The following is a 17,090-nucleotide window of genomic DNA, read 5'->3' as shown; positions in this document are numbered from 1 at the left end:
GGCAGTGGTAGGTGGTTTTGGTGGGCAGTGGGGGAGGCAGTGGTAGGTGGTTTTGGGGGTGGCAGGGCTGCTGGGGTTGTGTTTGGGAGGGGGGTTGGGGCAGGGTTAGTGCCGGGAGGGGGGCAGTGGTAGGTGGTTTTGGGGGTGGCAGGGCTGCTGGGGCGGTGTTTGGGGAGAGGGTGTTGGGGCAGGGTTAGTGCCGGGAGGGGGGGCACTGGTATGTGGGGTTGGGGGAAACAGTGGTAGGTGGTTATGGGGGTGGCAGGGCTGCTGGGGGCGGTGTTTGGGAGGGGGTGTTGGGGCAGGGTTAGTGCTGGGAGGGGGGGCATTGGTATGCGGGGTTGGGGGAAGCAGTGGAAGGTGGTTTTGGTGGGCAGTGGTAGGTGGTTTTTGGGGGTGGCAGGGCTGCTGGGGGCGGTGTTTGGGGAGAGGGTGTTGGGGCAGGGTTAGTGCCGGGATGGGGGGCACTGGTATATGTGGTTTGGGGAAGCAGTGGTAGGTGTTTTTTGGGGGTGGCAGGGATGCTGGGGGTGGTGTTTGGGAGGGGGGTTGGGGCAGGGTTAGTGCCGGTAGGGGGGGCAGTGGTAGGTGGTTTTGGTGGGCAGTAGTAGGTGGTTTTGGGGGTGGCAGGGCTGCTGGGGGCGGTGTTTGGGGCAGCGGCGGAGGATGCCGGGGTGGGGGCAGCGGGGGGCGGCTGGGGTCAATGTCACGGCGTGAGGGGGAGGTGGGGAGGCCTGGAGCAGCGGGGATGGAGGAGCCCAAGGGCGCTGCCGAGCGGACGGGCTGCGGGGATCCCGGCCCCGCACGGCGGAGGGAGGCCCCGGCTCTCCGCGCCCCGCCCCGCGCTCTCCCCCGCCCCCCTGCGCCGGCCGCTGCCGTTGGGAGCCGAGAGCGGAGCCACTCGCTGGTCCCGCGCCGCCGCCGCCTGCGCCATGAGCTTCTTGTTGTGAGTAGCGCCGGGCTCGTGCTGCCCCCGCTCCCCGCCGGGCCTGGGGTCGGGGACCCCCCCATCTTCCTCCCTCCCTCCCTGTCTCCCAGGCCGGCGGGGGTAGTGCACAGCGCGGGGCCCCGGGCTTTAGGAAGCAGCTCAGAGGCGCCTCACCGCCACCATGAGCGGGTCCCTCTCGCAGCCCGGCTCTCTGCTCCCCTTTCCCGCCCCGCGCCCCTCAGCTGCGCCCGGCCGGCGAGAGCAGCGGGTCGAGCGGGCACGCAACGCCCGCCCCTGCCACCCGCAGCCGGGGGGTTTCCTGGGTGGGTTTGGCTGAAGCCAGCAGCGCTACAGCCCTCGCTGGAGCGACAGGGACATCTTGGACAATAACACTGAGAAATCCCCATCCTCCGCTCGGCCCTGGCCCTGGCCCTGGCCCAGCCGTACGAGGGGTGGTGTAACGTGGTGTTATGTTATTCCTGTGACATGTACCTTAACATCGACCCTAGTGGTTGGGGCAATGGGGGGAGTGGTGCTTGTGAGTCCTGGTTTTACATTTTTTTTTAAAGGGTAGATTTCTAAAATTAGAAGTTCATGATTGCATAGGAGTGGGACCACCAGACAGCCTTGTCAGTATCTCTCGGGCATGTAGAGGGCACAGTTTGTTTTCACAGAGGGAAACATGTTGGTATATTTCATTCCTGGAGCCTGTAAATAAAAAGAAAAGGGAGGGAGGAGGGGGAGGTTTAAAGAAAAAAAAAATACAGGAAATAAATCACTGCACTCCATTAATATAGAGAAGTGAGACTTTCTCAAATGTTACTCTGCAGAGACTATTCTGAATTTGCTCAACTGGTAATATTTAGTACGGAAATAGGCCAATGTTTGTAAAAAAAAAATCTGTAGAGAGAAACACTATGTAGGTACTAAGTTAGACTTTTTCTTTTCAAACTAAATAAAAATATGTGCAGCAAAAACCTTTTAACATAAGGTATTTTGGCTGATGTGTTAATGTAACACATTAGGAATTAAAAAGCAACAAAGAGTCCTGTGGCACCTTATATACTAACAAACGTATTGGAGCATAAGCTTTCCTGGGTGAATAACCACTTCATCAGATGCATGCAATTAAAAGTTAATTAAGGATTCAGATACTCCTTGTGCAAATGACTACCTTTCATCTGCTGTAAATATAGCAAGCCAGGTAGGTAAGAAGGTGCTGACTGGATGGATGATAATGAGAAGGCAATTGTTTACTGCAAGGATACAAAGATCCTATAGGAATTAGTGACAAGTCAGACACATGCAATACCTATGTTCTTGCTATTCAGCTTCATAGACTAGAGTGGAACTAAATTATCCTTGTTTCTCCCCTTGGGAATGGAAAGAAGGTACTTAAGACAATTAATGTAAACCAGTTCAGTGACCTATTAACTAAACCAAAGAAGGGGTGGTGGTGGAATTACACAGCTGAAAAAGATATCATTTAATAGTTAAACTCCATTTAGGCCCCAATTTACAAAATCTACTGGTGCTTAAAATTAAGCACATACATAAGTCTTCACTGGACCAGTAGCATGGCATATGAAAGTTGGTGAAGGCTTATATTGATAACTGTTAGATGTCATATGGTTGGCCTAATTCTAAACAGCATGGGAGGAGATGCTTTCTTCTTGGGAACTGGAGTAGTAGTGACTCTCTCATCATGGAGAGAGACTATTCTCTCTGTAATTAAGATTGATACTAGCTTCCTTTTATAAATCTAGTCATTACATTGGTTAAGTTTGCCAAAACCAACCCAATTCACCTGAAATTGCAGATGCAGTATCTTACTCAAGGCTAGAATTGGTAGATACCTACCAGCTGAATGACCAAACTTGCTAGTCAGTGGTAGATACAAAAGATTATTGGGTGGCCTTGGCGCTGTTCTCATTAGAAGCTTAGCTGTGCCCCTCCTCCACCATCCCAAGCTGCTGGGAAGGAGTGAGAGATACCAGAATGCTGTCCTTGGATTCTGGTGTGTGTCTGTGAGTGGGGCGTTAGTTTCATAATCCATGGCCTCTGGCTAATTGGTGTCAGTAAAATGTGAAGCTCCACCTTTGGCTGCTGAAAGAAAAAGATACACTTCTGTCTCTTCTCCTTTTCTAGAGCCTCTGGAATGGGGCGAAGCAGGTCTCTGCTATACCATTTCCCCCTAGCCTCCATTGGTCAGGGTCAACTTCTTGTATGAATAACTTCAGTGCCTGTTTCTGCTGCTGCTCAGCAAAGCTAGGAACAGCAGCAAAGGTACTGGAACTGTCTGTAGACTCAGGGGGACAGCACTGCCTTTGTTTATAACTGAAAGAGTTTCTTTCAAATCTTAAGGTCTAGAAACTTAAAAGTTTTTTTTAAAGTTTAAATTCAGCAGAAATGTATGCCTGTTCTCTTCCCCACTTGGCTTTCAGCTTGCTACTGGCAAGTAGCTATCTCAAGCATTTTAGATACACCTCTTCCTCGATATAATTCTGTCGGGAGCAAAAAAATCTTACCGCGTTATAGGTGAAACTGCGTTATATCGAACTTGCTTTGATCCACCGGAGTGTGCAGCCCCGGAGCACTGCTTTACTGTGTTATATCCGAATTTGTGTTATATTGGGTCACGTTATAATGCGGTAGAGGTGTATTTCAAGCATTTTCCTAAAAAAGGTTAGTTATGTCTCCTCAATTCCCCTTGTCCTCGGGAATTATTTTTTATTATCCTGGTTACACCCATCAAAACCAAAATCTTATATAACACATGAATGTATTTACATATTCAATATCTCACTCACTTTTTAGGCTGCAAAATAAACACACTTTTTTAGACATAGCTTCAGGAGAAGGCTTAATTGCTGCTGCAGGTAACAATGTTTTTCCCTCCTTCCCCCCCTTTCTCCAGTCCAATATACAGTGCTCTCTTTTTATTTTCCAACTGGGTACACATTTTTATATTTATCTGGTGCAGTTTTATTATGAAGTTTTTATAAAGATGCTTCTGTTAGGTGTACCATATGGTGATCCTCTATACAAGTGCAGGTTGTATCTTCAGTAAATGCTGTAATTCTCCAATTTGCCACTGAAGCACAAGATAAAATCCCACGTTCTCTTTGTCAACTGGGTTTCCAAATAACAAAGCAGTTGTGTTCATATGGGGTCCAATCATGCTGCGTGCCTCCTGTAATGTGGAGAATATTCTCAATTTCCATTTCTCAGACCCATGATTATTCCATTATTTTGATAGGGTCAGCGAGTGGTCAGCATGGAGTGAATTTGCCTCATTCTTATCTAGCTATGTAGGAAGAATTCAAGGTGACATTTTCAATTTGAAAATACTTTTATTTAAAAAAAAAACTATACCTATTATTATCAAAATATCTAATGTTATCATTGAGAGAAGTTAATTAATTTTAAAAAATGTTTTATTTACTGCTTGTATTTGACAGCAGTGTTGCATGTTGTCACTTTCACTGTTTTCTCTGTATAATCAGTATTTCCGGTGTTGAAAAGATCCTTGTAAACATCTGTAGGGGAGCAAACAAAGAGATACAGAATATACTCTTTAACAGGCCGTGCTATCAAAAGCTGGGTAAAAAATAAAAAAGTTTGACAGATTCCTTTCAAAAAGAAGTTACAGCAGAGTTTCAGAAATGATAGTCTGCATCTCCAAGGAAGAAATTAAAGATAGTTCTGTAGGCGTACCATCTGGCAATTTGCTACTGCTATCCTGAATTACTAAAACTGCCTTAGCAAAGAAGCTACATCAAAAATGATTTTTAATAAAAATCCCTGACATAATTCAGGATCCTAAAGTATTTATTATCCAACAGTTGTGTACCCTTAAGATTATGTAACCCCCCCATCCGTAAGGCCAATATACAGTTTCATATTTTTTATTAAAATGAGCAGTCAGAATTGACAAGTGCAGATTTCTGGTGAAAAAGAGTTGGAGGAAACAATTTCAGGGAGTTAAGAGGAATAAGCTTATATTTGTTGGGATGTATGCATTATTTATTGGTCACATTTCTGTGAGCAATCTCCCAATAAACATCAGCGTGAATGTGACTTGTAAACCATGGGAAAAAATGTGCTTCTGATGATACCGTTTTTTGTTTCTTCATGATGTATAAATAAGGGCTTGGCTACACTTACAAATTTGCAGCGCTGCAGCAGGGTGTGAAAACACACCCTCTCCAGCGCTGCAAATTGCGGCGCTGCAAAGCGCCAGTGTAGTCAAAGCCCCAGCGCTGGGAGCGCGGCTAAGTGTAGTCAAAGCTCCCAGCGCTGTCCGTTATTCCCTACAGGGAGGTGGAGTACGGACAGCGCTGGGAGAGCTTTCTCCCAGCGCTGGTGCTTTGACTACACTTAGCACTTCAAAGCGCTGCCGCGGCAGCGCTTTGAAGTGTAAGTGTAGCCAAAGCCTAAGACTTGACTTTTTTGTTTTTAAATCTACTAAATTCAGGCTTCTTTTATAGATATGGAGGCCAAAAATGGAATTTGTCTCTACTCTTCTCCCACCTTCCTTCCTTCACTACTTCTCGCAGGTCCACTTCAAAATCAGAACTATAAAAATCATAAACACATTTCATAGCAGATAAATTACAGAATACATATACTTCAGACTGACAAATACTGTCTTTTGTGCCTCCTCTAGCCCACTCAATGCTCTTGAAGAACTGTCTGGCTATTCTCTACTTTTCTCAGCTTTGCCAGAAGTCAAGCCAGTCTATTGTTCTTCTCCCTACAATAATCTCTCTCTCTCTCTTTCCTCTTCCCACTTTAGTGTCCTGGTTGCTGCAATTAGGGTGACCAGATGTCCCAATTTTATAGGGACAGTCCCGATTTTTGGGTCTTTTCCTTATATAGGCTCCTATTACCCCCTAGCCTTTGTCCCGATTTTTCACATTTGCTGTCTGGTCACCCTAGCTGCGATGGGGGGAGAATTTCCACTACTTTATCTGTCCTTAACCTCTATTGCTGGGGAATCCTTCCCAGTGATGCTTCTTGTAAGATTCCTAAGGTACTGAAGAATGAAACTGACCTGATTCTGGTCAGTTACGTGGGTGCTCATAGGGTTCCCAATAACAGTTGTGAAAACCCACCATCTGTTCAGTTTACACTCTGCTACAATTTGGGAGTCCTCAGAGCTACAATAAAGGCATTGGAACACACTGTGTGCAGACTCTGAAGGACACCTGTGTTGATTACATTCTGTTTGTGTTTGGAAGGTTTTCTTTGCAACTATAAGGTGCTAGAAACTTCCTTTTTTAAAAAACTGAAACTCATGAGAGTTTAGATTTTGCTGAAGCTAATGAAACTTAGCTGGGAAAGCATCTTACTCACCATATGCAAGGGAAATTTCCAAGCCCTGGTGGCAGCAGTGCCAGGTCTCAAGTAAACCTTACTTACTGTGAAAGTAAAGTGTCACAACTGGTTCCATATGCCACAGCCTCATCCAAAGAGTCCTGATGATAAACCCTCTTGAGGCTATGGTATATGGAACCAGTTTGTGACACTTAGTTTCACAATAAGGATTTTTAGTAATTATAAAGATAATTGGAGTATGTGTTTTACCAAAAATCTGTTTAACATTATTTAAACAAAGTATTTTCAAATGCTGTAGCTAAAGTTCTGAGTACTTCTGTTCAGCTCCAATTTTCAAAGGGTCAGGGTCCAAGGATTTGCTCCCATGCTGGCAGCTCTGATCTTTCACTTTGTATCCCTTTGTGATCCCTTCTTTGAAAGCTGTTGGAAACCCTAATGCTGAACACAGTACTAAAACCTAAATGAAAACCCCCATTTTCCTAGTTGCCCCATCTTTAATATAATTTATTTTGCAATTATCAGACTGTCTTGACAATGTCTTTTAAAATGCTTGTTGCTTTATTTTTCCCTTTTGTAATCCCTTGGGAACTCAGAAAAGTTCTAGAAAACTTTTCTTCAGTATTACACATACACTGCCTTATCATAGGGTTGCTCCCAAGCCCTGGGCTACTGGGACAGACTTTCTCCTTCATTAATGCCATTACCCCTACCCTATTCATTGAACCAAAATAAGAACTGAAATGCCTCCTGATGCGGGGAACCCCATATGCTCTTACAAAGAACTGTAGGGTTTTCTCCCCCTCCCCAATAGATTTGTGCCTACCATGCTTGAGCTCTTGCTCCTTCTCCCACAGATTATTGTTGGTGGGCTGTGGAGCCAAAGCTGTGTGGTATGCTCATTTGAGCTCCCAGCTACAAGATGAAATAGTACTACCGTGGGAGTGGTAGAATTATGGGGATGACTTTAAAGCTCCATGATATTAGTGATGTTGCAATGAATTTTAAAGTCCAGAGATCACATCTGAAAACTTCTGCACATAAAATTTAATCTTCTGAAATACATGAATAAAGGACTGAATGGATGCTGCTGTTGGGCTTTGTTATTTATTTATTTATGCCAGTGGATAAAGAAGCATTAGTTTAAAAAAAACAAACAAAAAGACATTGACAAAGAAATGCATAGTTCATTGTGGAGATTTCTTACATGTTCACCACCACAATTTTAACTACTGCATCTTAACTACTTCCTAAATGTGTGCTTTTATGCCAAAATTGTTTCATACTTATAATTTCCCCTTGATGTTTATTTTTCTACGCCTATACTACTAGCTATTATGGTTGTAAAATTAAATTAAGAATGGAACCCTGACCACCTTCAAAAGCAAGATTTCTGTGTGCAACGTTTATTTTGATCTTGTAATAATATTTCTTTTGAAAGTACATCATAAGCGTTTTTGATAAGACTGTACTGAGTCCTTGAACTGAGGGCTGTACTATTCTACAGGAGGGTGTGGTAACAAGACACCAGGGGTACAGGTTTTTGTCCCCATTTGCAAAGAGATGAAGATGGGTATTGGAAGTGATTGTATATTAACTGTTGTTGCAAATGTTACTTTTAAAACCTTCATAAACATGGTGACATTCTGGTACATTGACACAAATCAGATATATTCATGAAACTGCTTGCCTATATTAGCAAATCTTGACAATTCCGTTACATGTTTAGACCTTCTAATTATCCTCCCTTGGCACTAGACTATTGTTGTTTCCATTAGTACTTAACTTGCAGCCTCAGTGCTCAACTTTTACTCTAAAGTAAATAAATAAATGAAATTTAACAAGGAAAATAAAACCTCTCTTGATTTTATTTTAAAAAGGAAAAACTAGAAGGCTATTTTAAATTAATTTAGTCTATCTTAGCTCTGCAGTAGTATACAATAGGAAATACTGTGGTACTGGAGATATTAAGAGGACTCTTTACAGGCAAATAAAATAAACTGCAACATATGCCTTGGCATGTCTTATTGCTTAATTAACCAAAACGTTCCTACTAAATCTGGGGAACAGTGAGCTTGCTGAAAAAATGAGATGTAACTGTATGAGAAACTTTACTGTCAGAGGATTAGAGCAAGGAAGATCATCAGTCATATTGACTCAGTTGTTGCAGAATCACTTTCGGGCAATGAGTGACTATTCCTTTGCCACATCCTACAGACCATCTTTTATTTTCTTCCCATTACATTTAAATTGAGTGGGATTGCATGAATCCAATGTTTAGCTTTGCCTTCTCATAGGTTTTTTTTTTACATAGCCATATAGAAGCATCTTGTAGAATCATCATTTGGCCTGATATTGCCTACTCTGTACCTGATTTTGCTTTTGTTGCAAAAACACATAACTGGCAAGAGTTGCTCTAGATCAGTGGTTCTTAACCTGGAGTTCATGCACCCCCTGGGGTTGCAAGATGCCCTTTCTGGGGGTGTGAGACATGCCAGAATTTTTTAGAAGGTAAATCATCAAAAACACAAATTAAGCACGGGCACGTAAATACAACTACTTCGTTTAATCAAACCTATGTATTTATTAACATTATACATTTTTTAACGATTACTGTAATAGACTATCAAACTCTGTCTTTCGTTCTATAGTTATGATATATGTAGGGTTAAAGAACTGACGTACTTCAACGATTTTTGACAAGGGGTGTGAGGACATATTTTGAGAACCAAAGGGGTGCAGGCTGGAGTAAAGGTTAAGAACTGCTCTAGATCATCTGTTTCATGACACTGCTAGTGCCTTTGGAGGAGGACTACTAGAATGTATTTGTATCATCATGCTGAGTATTATCCTCTGCTCTGGGGAACATAGAAGTCAGCAGAGACTGAGCAATCAAAAGATAGCTGAAAAAATCTAAAAACTCCTTTGAAAGTGTGGATGAGAGTTCTTTTGTTCCTCCTTACTTTTCTCTCTGACTCCAGTGGGAGCTCTTCCTGAGTAAACCCTTTGTATGACTCATCTTTTCATGAAGAAATACATTGAACGTTAAAAATGAGATTACTCCTATAGAGAGATACTCTGAAGTATTATAGGAACATGCAGTGGTTCTAACTGAATTTTCTCAAACTGTGTGTGTCCAGCCATTTTGAGCATGGACCAGTTTAAATATAACCGACTACAAGATGGATTGTCTATTCATTTCACTTCTCTACAGGAGGTGCTCTTCATATGACCTGCTTTTTCATTAATAGATTCCAACGCCAAAAGGGGGCATTGTGATCATTTAGCCTGGCCTCCTGTATAAACATACCAAGGAACTTCCCCCAAAATAATTACTAGAGCACATCTTCTAGAGAAACATTCAATCTTGACTTAAAAATTGTCAGTGATGGAGAATCCACCATGACCCTTGATAAGTTGTTCCAATGATTAATTAGTGTCAGTTAAAAATTTATCCCTTATTTCCGGTCTGAATTTGTCTAGCTTCAACTTCCAGTGATTGGCTCATGTTATACCTTTCTCTGCTAGATTGACAAGCCCATTTTTCAGCATAACTGTCTTGCTGCATTCACTTTCCCAAGGCTGGCCCAGCAGCACTCCCATGTTGACACATCGGGTGCATCCAGAACACATTAAGGTCTATGCAGGGACTCTGGAAGTGGGAACAGAAGTGTGGTAGAAGGGAAGAAGAGCTAGAGGATGAGGATGTAGAGACGCTTGGTGGATGCTTCAAGCCCCACTTCAGGAAAAAAAAAATCTAAAGGGAGCGGGGGAGGAGAGAAGTAAGGTCAAGTTTCTCTGAACTCCCCACTCTGTCTACAAAGTAGCACTGCAGTTTCCCAGTACCACAGAGCTGCTATTAGTTTTGCTGGAGGGGCAGGAGTAGCTCCTGTTGCTAAGGTGTTCAGAACATCATCCTGATACTAGTGCATCATTCTGTTCTTGTTAGCAGTCTCACAGTTCCACTCTCACATATTACATCATTTCTACCAGAAATTATATTTTAAATGACTGGAAGTATTGCTTCCAGTAGTTGGTTGAGTCTCCAATTCTATAGCTCTCAGCTTTGTTACACATTTCAGTAGTGCTCTGTTAAATTGATGGCTTTTCTTTCCATCTAAATGTGTGAATTTACTCATCAATTCCTCATTTTTTCATTGTACAAAAACATTGTCTCAAATGCACAAAGACAAAAACCCCATTCTTTTGTAATTAATGAATGTAAAAGTATTTTTTCCCCAAGACTGTGTGTCTAAATGTTTATAAGCAGTAAAATTTTTGATTCAGAAGTGAATGGCTTCCATTCTCTTCTCCCATTCCCTCTCCACTTGCCTGCAGGAAAAAATACGATCATTAAGAGCCTTTTGGTCTATTAAGCCTTGATCTTAAATACATTGGCTTATATCACTTCACTATAACTTCAAATATCTAGAAGGCTGTAGGCTTTCTTCCCTTCCCCCCCACAAAAAAAATCTCTTGTTTCCTCATGAAGTATTTCTGGTTCCAAATTTCTGTCTATCTTTTGTGTGAAGACATTTCTGCCTCACTTGTTTACCCTCTGTTTAGTCTCTCTCTCCCTCTTTACTACAGTCCACAGCTACCATTTAGCATCAGTCCATTTATATACTTACTGTGATCCTTCCCATCTTGGTTCTCTTTACTCTCAGCAGTATAGCTTCATCCCCTCTCTCTGAGTTATTTTGGTTGCCCTTCATCACACCTTTTTGAATATGGCGGTATCCCTACAGGGATTTTATCTGTGTCCTGGGGATACAGTCCTATTAAATCTAGGAATTTGCCACTTTCAGTGGCAAAGTTGACTAAATTACAGATACACTTTCAAAATTCCTGAACTTCTTGTCCTTATTACAAGTCTAATTGTTCTGTTTACGACAGGGAGAGACAATGGTTCTGAAATAGTCAAGTAATTAGCTGCAGTAGAGACATGCTCTTGCTAAAAGTTAAGGGGGATTCCTTTTGAAGTAAGAGGATTTGGGCCCAAAGCACATTCTGGTGGGCTCCCTTTGTTAAATTTAATACAAATAACCCACATTTGGTCTCACTACTTCTGATTATAGTTAGACTTCTACCAACTTGAACTCTTCAGCTGTTGTTTTACTTCAAAGCCTCATTTATAGTCTTCCATTGTCAAATGCAGTGGTAATACTTTTAGGGTTTCAGAACTTTCCATTCAAGACCAAGAAATGAAATTGGTAGTTAGTACGCTTGTATCCATTCTCAGCACATTTTATGGCTACACAAAGATCTTATTAAACTTAAAAAACATAAACTTTCAAATTCATCTGTTTCCACACATGAATTTAAAGTAACTTCCGGTACACTTCCTGTCCTTGATTCTGCTGGCGTATTTTTTTATGGTTTTACAATCATTTGCCTATATATTTTTTTTAACGTTATTCTTTCCTCTGTTGCAGCATGTGTGTCAAGCAGGGGAATCTGAATAAGTAAACAGGAAACTGACCATGTACAAAAAGTGCTGTCAAAAGCACAAAGTAAAACAGAAAAAAGAGAAATAGATATATTTTTCTTAGTCTCTTTTCTGTTGTCTTGTGAGTTGTAATGATAGTAGATAACACTAGTTCAGGCATCTGTATTTTTGTTTTAACTATACGATGCTTATTTGCAGGAGTCAAGCAATTTTAGCTGACATTACCAGATTTCATATCATGATATAACTACATGTTGCATTAAATATTGAGGATTATGTAATGACGCTTTGGTGGTGGTGTAGTATATTATAGTATAGATTTTGTAGAATCTCTGATAGGTGATTCATGATCACCTCCTATCCCTTAAGTCTTTCTGTTGTGCTTTGATTTAGGGCTAGTCTACCCTAGCAGCGCTATATCCGTGCATCTGCACCGCTGTAGCACATCTGGTGAAGACACTTTATGCCAACGAGAGAGCTCTCTCCCGTTGGCATAATAAAACCACCTCCATGAGAATTGGTAGCTATGTCGGCAGGAGAAGCTCTCCCGCAAACATAGTGCTGTCTACACTGGTGCTTAGGTGTAACTTGCGTCGCTCGGAAGGGTGTCTTATTCATGCCCCCTGAGTCACATAAGCTATACCATCATAAGTGGTAGTGTGTACAAGCCCTTAATCTCTTGCCTCTGATTATTTTAGTCTTTATTTTATTTCCTTAAGTGAACACTATGTACCATTAATCAACTCAGAAGTGTAATCTAAGGCCTGGTCTACACCTAATAATTAGCTTGACCTAGCTACATTGCTCAGGGCTGTGAAAAATTTCATGCCCTATGTAATGTAGTTAGGTCGACCTAACCCCCTATTGTAGACACATCTAGGTTGACAGAAGAATTTGTCCATTGACCTGCCTACCACCTTTCGGAGAGATGGATTTACTACATTGACAGAAAAAAACTTTCCAGCAATGTAGGATGCATCTACACTACGGTGCTACAGAGGCATAACTGTGCTGTTGTAACATAGACATACCTAAGTGTATACCTTCAGGTTTCTAAATAATGTTTGCACTACTTTTTCTGGTTTTCCATGTTTGTATCGTCAGCCAGTTTTTTTTACCTTATAGAAAGAGGTAGAATTACAAACATGTATTTAATAGTGTGACCCTTTGTGAAATGCATCTATTTTTTGCAAATCTCTTAACTATTTCTTATCAATATCTTAAAAAAAAATAATAAATTTTTCTATTTATTTCTAAACCAGGGGGTAGGCAACCTATGGCACGCGTGCCAAAGGCGGCACGTGAGCTGATTTTCAGTGGCACTCACACTGCCCAGGTCCTGGGGGCTCTGCATTTTAATTTTAAATTAAGCTTCTTAAACCTTTTTATTTTTTTAGCTTTTTTTTTTAAACCTTATTTACTTTACATACAACAATAGTTTAATTATATATTATAGACTTACTTTCTAAAAATGTTAAAATGTATTACTGGCACACGAAACCTTAAATTAGAGTGAATAAATGAAGACTCGGCACACCACTTCTGAAAGGTTGTCGACCCCTGTTCTAAACTATCTATAGATAGCATGGTAACAAAAGAAACTCTGCCCCTGCAGGTCAGCCATTTGTGTGTCTGGTTAGATTTGCCTCAGCCATTCACAGAGTGTTTTTCAAAAAAGTGCTGATCAGTTACAGTCAGGGGCAGCTCTAGGAATTTCGCCGCCCCAAGCACGGCGGCACGCCACGGTGGGCGCTCTGGCGGTCGCCGGTCCTGTGGCTCCGGTGGACCTCCCGCAGGCGTGCCTGCGGAGGGTCCGCCGGTCCCGTGGCTCCGGTGGACCTCCCGCAGGTGTGCCTGCGGAGGGTCCGCTGGTCCCGCGGCTCCGGTGGACCCTCTGCCGGCTCACCTGCGGGAGGTCCACCGGAGCCGCGGGACCAGCGGACCCTCTGCAGGCACGCCTGCGGGAGGTCCACCCGAGCCGCCTGCCGCCCTCCCGGCGACAGGCAGAGCGCCCCCCGTGGCATGCTGCCCCAAGCGCGCGCTTGGCACGCTGGGATCTGGAGCCGGCCCTGATTACAGTTGTTTTTTGTGTACTAACAATATCAAATCAGTTCCTTAAATTCAGTTTTGTTTGCTCTTTCTAATTTGTTCTTTAATTCATTAACTTCAAGAATTTGTGTACAGTTTGGGTTCTGAAAATCCATGCTTCCTGCCCCCCATTATGTTGTGTCTAAATAGATTTGAAGGATATTAATATCACAAAGAAATTATTTAGGCTGCAAAGGAATATAACTAGAAATAATGAAATGACATTAAGAATAGTTTGGCTTGCAATTTCTTATTGATGAGATCTGTATAATTATAGAATAGTATCTCAGTGGAAGAGGTAGAAGCCTGTTGTATGAAACATTTTCACCTTGACTGGATAACGAAGGTGTGTGTGTGGCGGGGAGGGGGAGTATTGTAGTGAACACTACAGCACTGAGAAGTCAAAAATGGGAAAGTCTTGTTAATCATCTAGCCTAGACCTATATGAGTCTGTAAATGACATACAAATGTTATTCCTTTCTTAATGTTTCTCATATCTATTGTGTAGCTGCAGTCAGATTTGGTATAAAAAATGGGCTTGGTGTTTTGGGTGGTTTTTTTTTTTTTAAATTTCGTTTGGAATCTACATAACTTTATCAAAAGTAATGGTGATTTATAATCTTCGTGTCTGATCTCTTGTGGACACTGGACATGTGTGTTGTCTTGTCTGTCTTATTTGTACCCATTTGTCCTTCATCCCATGGCCCCACCGCATTACTGCCTTCTTTGAAACACTCCACTGTCTCACTCTTACCATTTCATTAAGTGCAAGTTCCTCATCCTCTCAGATCTCTACATGTCTGTGCACATGCTTGTATCTCTCCATCTTCCTGATTGCCTGTCCCTCTTGTCACTTCACCCATGCTACTCTTGTATGGAATGCCTTTCCAAACTTTTGCCAAGGGTCCTCCCACTCTACACTTGAATCTCTTCAGAACAAACTTCTTCTACAAGACTTTTCTGTGTCAAGACTTCTGAAAACATATTGACATTATAATCCCACAAGCAGTCTAGACCTTCTTTCTACACTTTTTCTATTCTGCATGTTTAACCTGTATGTGACAAATCTAACAGAACTGCTGTCTAATATTTAGACTGTATAATCTGCAGAGCAGAGACTGTTTTCTCTTCCATGTTCTATACAGGGCTGGCTCCAGGCCCCAGCACGCCAAGCACGTGCTTGGGGCGGCATGCTGCGGGGGGCGCTCTGCCAGTCGCCGGGAGGGAGGCAGGCGGCTCCGGTGGACCTCCCGCAGGTGTGGGAGGTCCACCGAAGCCGCGGGACCAGCAGACCCTCCGCAGGCACGCCTGCAGGAGGTCCACCGGAGCCGCCTGCTGCCCTCCCAGCGACCAGCAGAGTGCCCCTCGCGGCACGCCGCCCTGCTTGGGGCGGCGAAATGTCTAGAGCCACCCCTGGTTCTATACAGTACTGAGCATGTTGTTGGTATTAGTTAACATTATAAAAAATACTGTCCTGTTGCAGGGCTCTACTTTTACTGACAACTAATCTTAGTCTGCCATTGCGTATATTGCATGGTGTATGGCCATTCTTGCTGCAGGATGCACTTGGAATCTTTCTCAGTGGCATATGGACCTTTTCTGATGTTCTAATATTTACAACTGTATTGTGCTCCTCGTCTGTAAAGGGGAATGCACTTTACATTCAAATACAGTTGAAATATTAAAGTATTCCAATTTCTTTTTTAAGGCCAGATTTTATGTTTAGGGAAAGATGGGCTTCACAGAAATCTGAATGATTTATTGTTTAACCTTCCTTGGCTGATTTGTTTAGCATATTCAGACATTACTGAGTGATTCCCAGAGTCCTCTGCCATGTTTGCATGCCCAGATGCTTGTGGTGGAAAAACTTGACTATGTTTAAACTTTTAATTTTTGGAACCTTTTCAGTGAAATGAGGGAGGAACCTTGTTCTGAATATTTTAATACCTACAGGTTGTCAAGGAAGCAAAGATCATCCAACTCTTTCTATCTAAGTAATTTTGAAAATAAAACTGGGTAAAAATTTAACTCTTGTTTTGAATTTGCCCTGTGACTTTTTTAAAAGCAAGTTAATGCTAGTGAAAAGAAATAAGGACCTCTGCAAACATAGTAAGTGGAAAAGTAATACTAGGGAGAAAGTAATCCCATTAATTATAAGTAGAATTAAATTGGTGACTCAGATAGTTGAGATGTTGAACTCCTTCTTTACATCTGTCCAAGAAAAATATGAAAGTTTGAACAGTAGACTAGGAAGGCCAACTCTGCTCATATATTTAAAAATAAAAAAGTTACTATCAATTTTAGAATAGGTAAATGAATACTTGAAAAATATGAGCCTACACAAGTGGTCCAACGTATCTTATACATCCTAGGATATTAGGAAATTGTCCAACAAATTTATTGGACCACTGACAATTCTATTTGAAAAATCATGGAAATCTTCAAGAAAGCAAAGTACTGATTTTTAAAAATTGTTTTCAAATCCACAAAGACTGATCCTGGCAGTTTAACTTCTTGCAAGTCTAATTTCACTTGGTATTTTTCCTAATTTTACTACAAATAGAAAAGTCACTGGACATCTAGAGAGTAGTGAAATCATGAACAGGAAACATGGAGTTTGTAATTAAGAAATTATGCCAGACAAACTTGATTTGCTTTTTATAATAGACTTAGTGGAAGGGAATGCAATAGATATATTTAGACTCTAGAAGGAATTTGGAACTGTCTCACAGATTTAATTGAAAAATTAATTTAAACTATCTTTGAAAAAGTTATTCCAGGTCATTTTAAAAACTGTCTGAAAGTCCGTAAAGAAAAAGTAACGACAAACAGCAATTCATTGAGTTGGGGCAAGAGGTGTCTAGTGAGCTAGAGAAGGGTCAGTGGTAAGAGTGGTCTTACTTAACACTTTCAAGTGTTCCCCCTCTTCCAGAGCATACATGAATTTCATCAACATGCTTGTAGATTGGGAGGAATTGCACACACCAGTAAGTATAGAGAAGTAATAAAAAGGGACTTAGAAGTAAGTGTACTAGATCAAATTGAATTAGAAAAATGTGTAGTAAAATTTCCTGAATAGCTTGTGAGGGACTTTTTCAAAGACTTCTTGAAAGGCCAAATAAACTGGCAATTGGTTCTCCTGTATTTGCTATTTCTGCACCTATAATAATGCATTCAGTGGTGAACACTGTTACCAGAAAGATATTGTCAAACTGAAGGGAATTCAGAGAAGAGGCTGGAGATATTGACTTATGAGGAAAGTATAAAAGAGCAAAATACCTATAGCCT

The 17,090-nt window shown here is 41.7% G+C and overlaps 1 protein-coding gene across 1 annotated transcript in view; it reads left to right on the top strand.

Annotated features, from left to right (window-relative positions):
• Positions 1–770: 770 nt before the first annotated feature.
• Positions 771–17,090, top strand: part of MOB1B (MOB kinase activator 1B) — a 68,875-nt gene continuing 52,555 nt past the window's right edge. The window contains exon 1 of the mRNA XM_045019777.1: positions 771–946. Within this exon, the coding sequence (XP_044875712.1) occupies positions 933–946 (14 nt within the window). The 5' untranslated portion in view covers positions 771–932. The remainder of the gene's footprint in view (positions 947–17,090) is intronic.

The sequence above is a fragment of the Mauremys mutica genome, chromosome 5 (assembly GCF_020497125.1).
Source record: "Mauremys mutica isolate MM-2020 ecotype Southern chromosome 5, ASM2049712v1, whole genome shotgun sequence".
Classification (NCBI taxonomy): Eukaryota; Metazoa; Chordata; order Testudines; family Geoemydidae; genus Mauremys; species Mauremys mutica.
The sequence above is the reverse complement of the archived record's forward strand: the minus strand, read 5'-3'. Positions and strand labels throughout refer to the sequence as shown.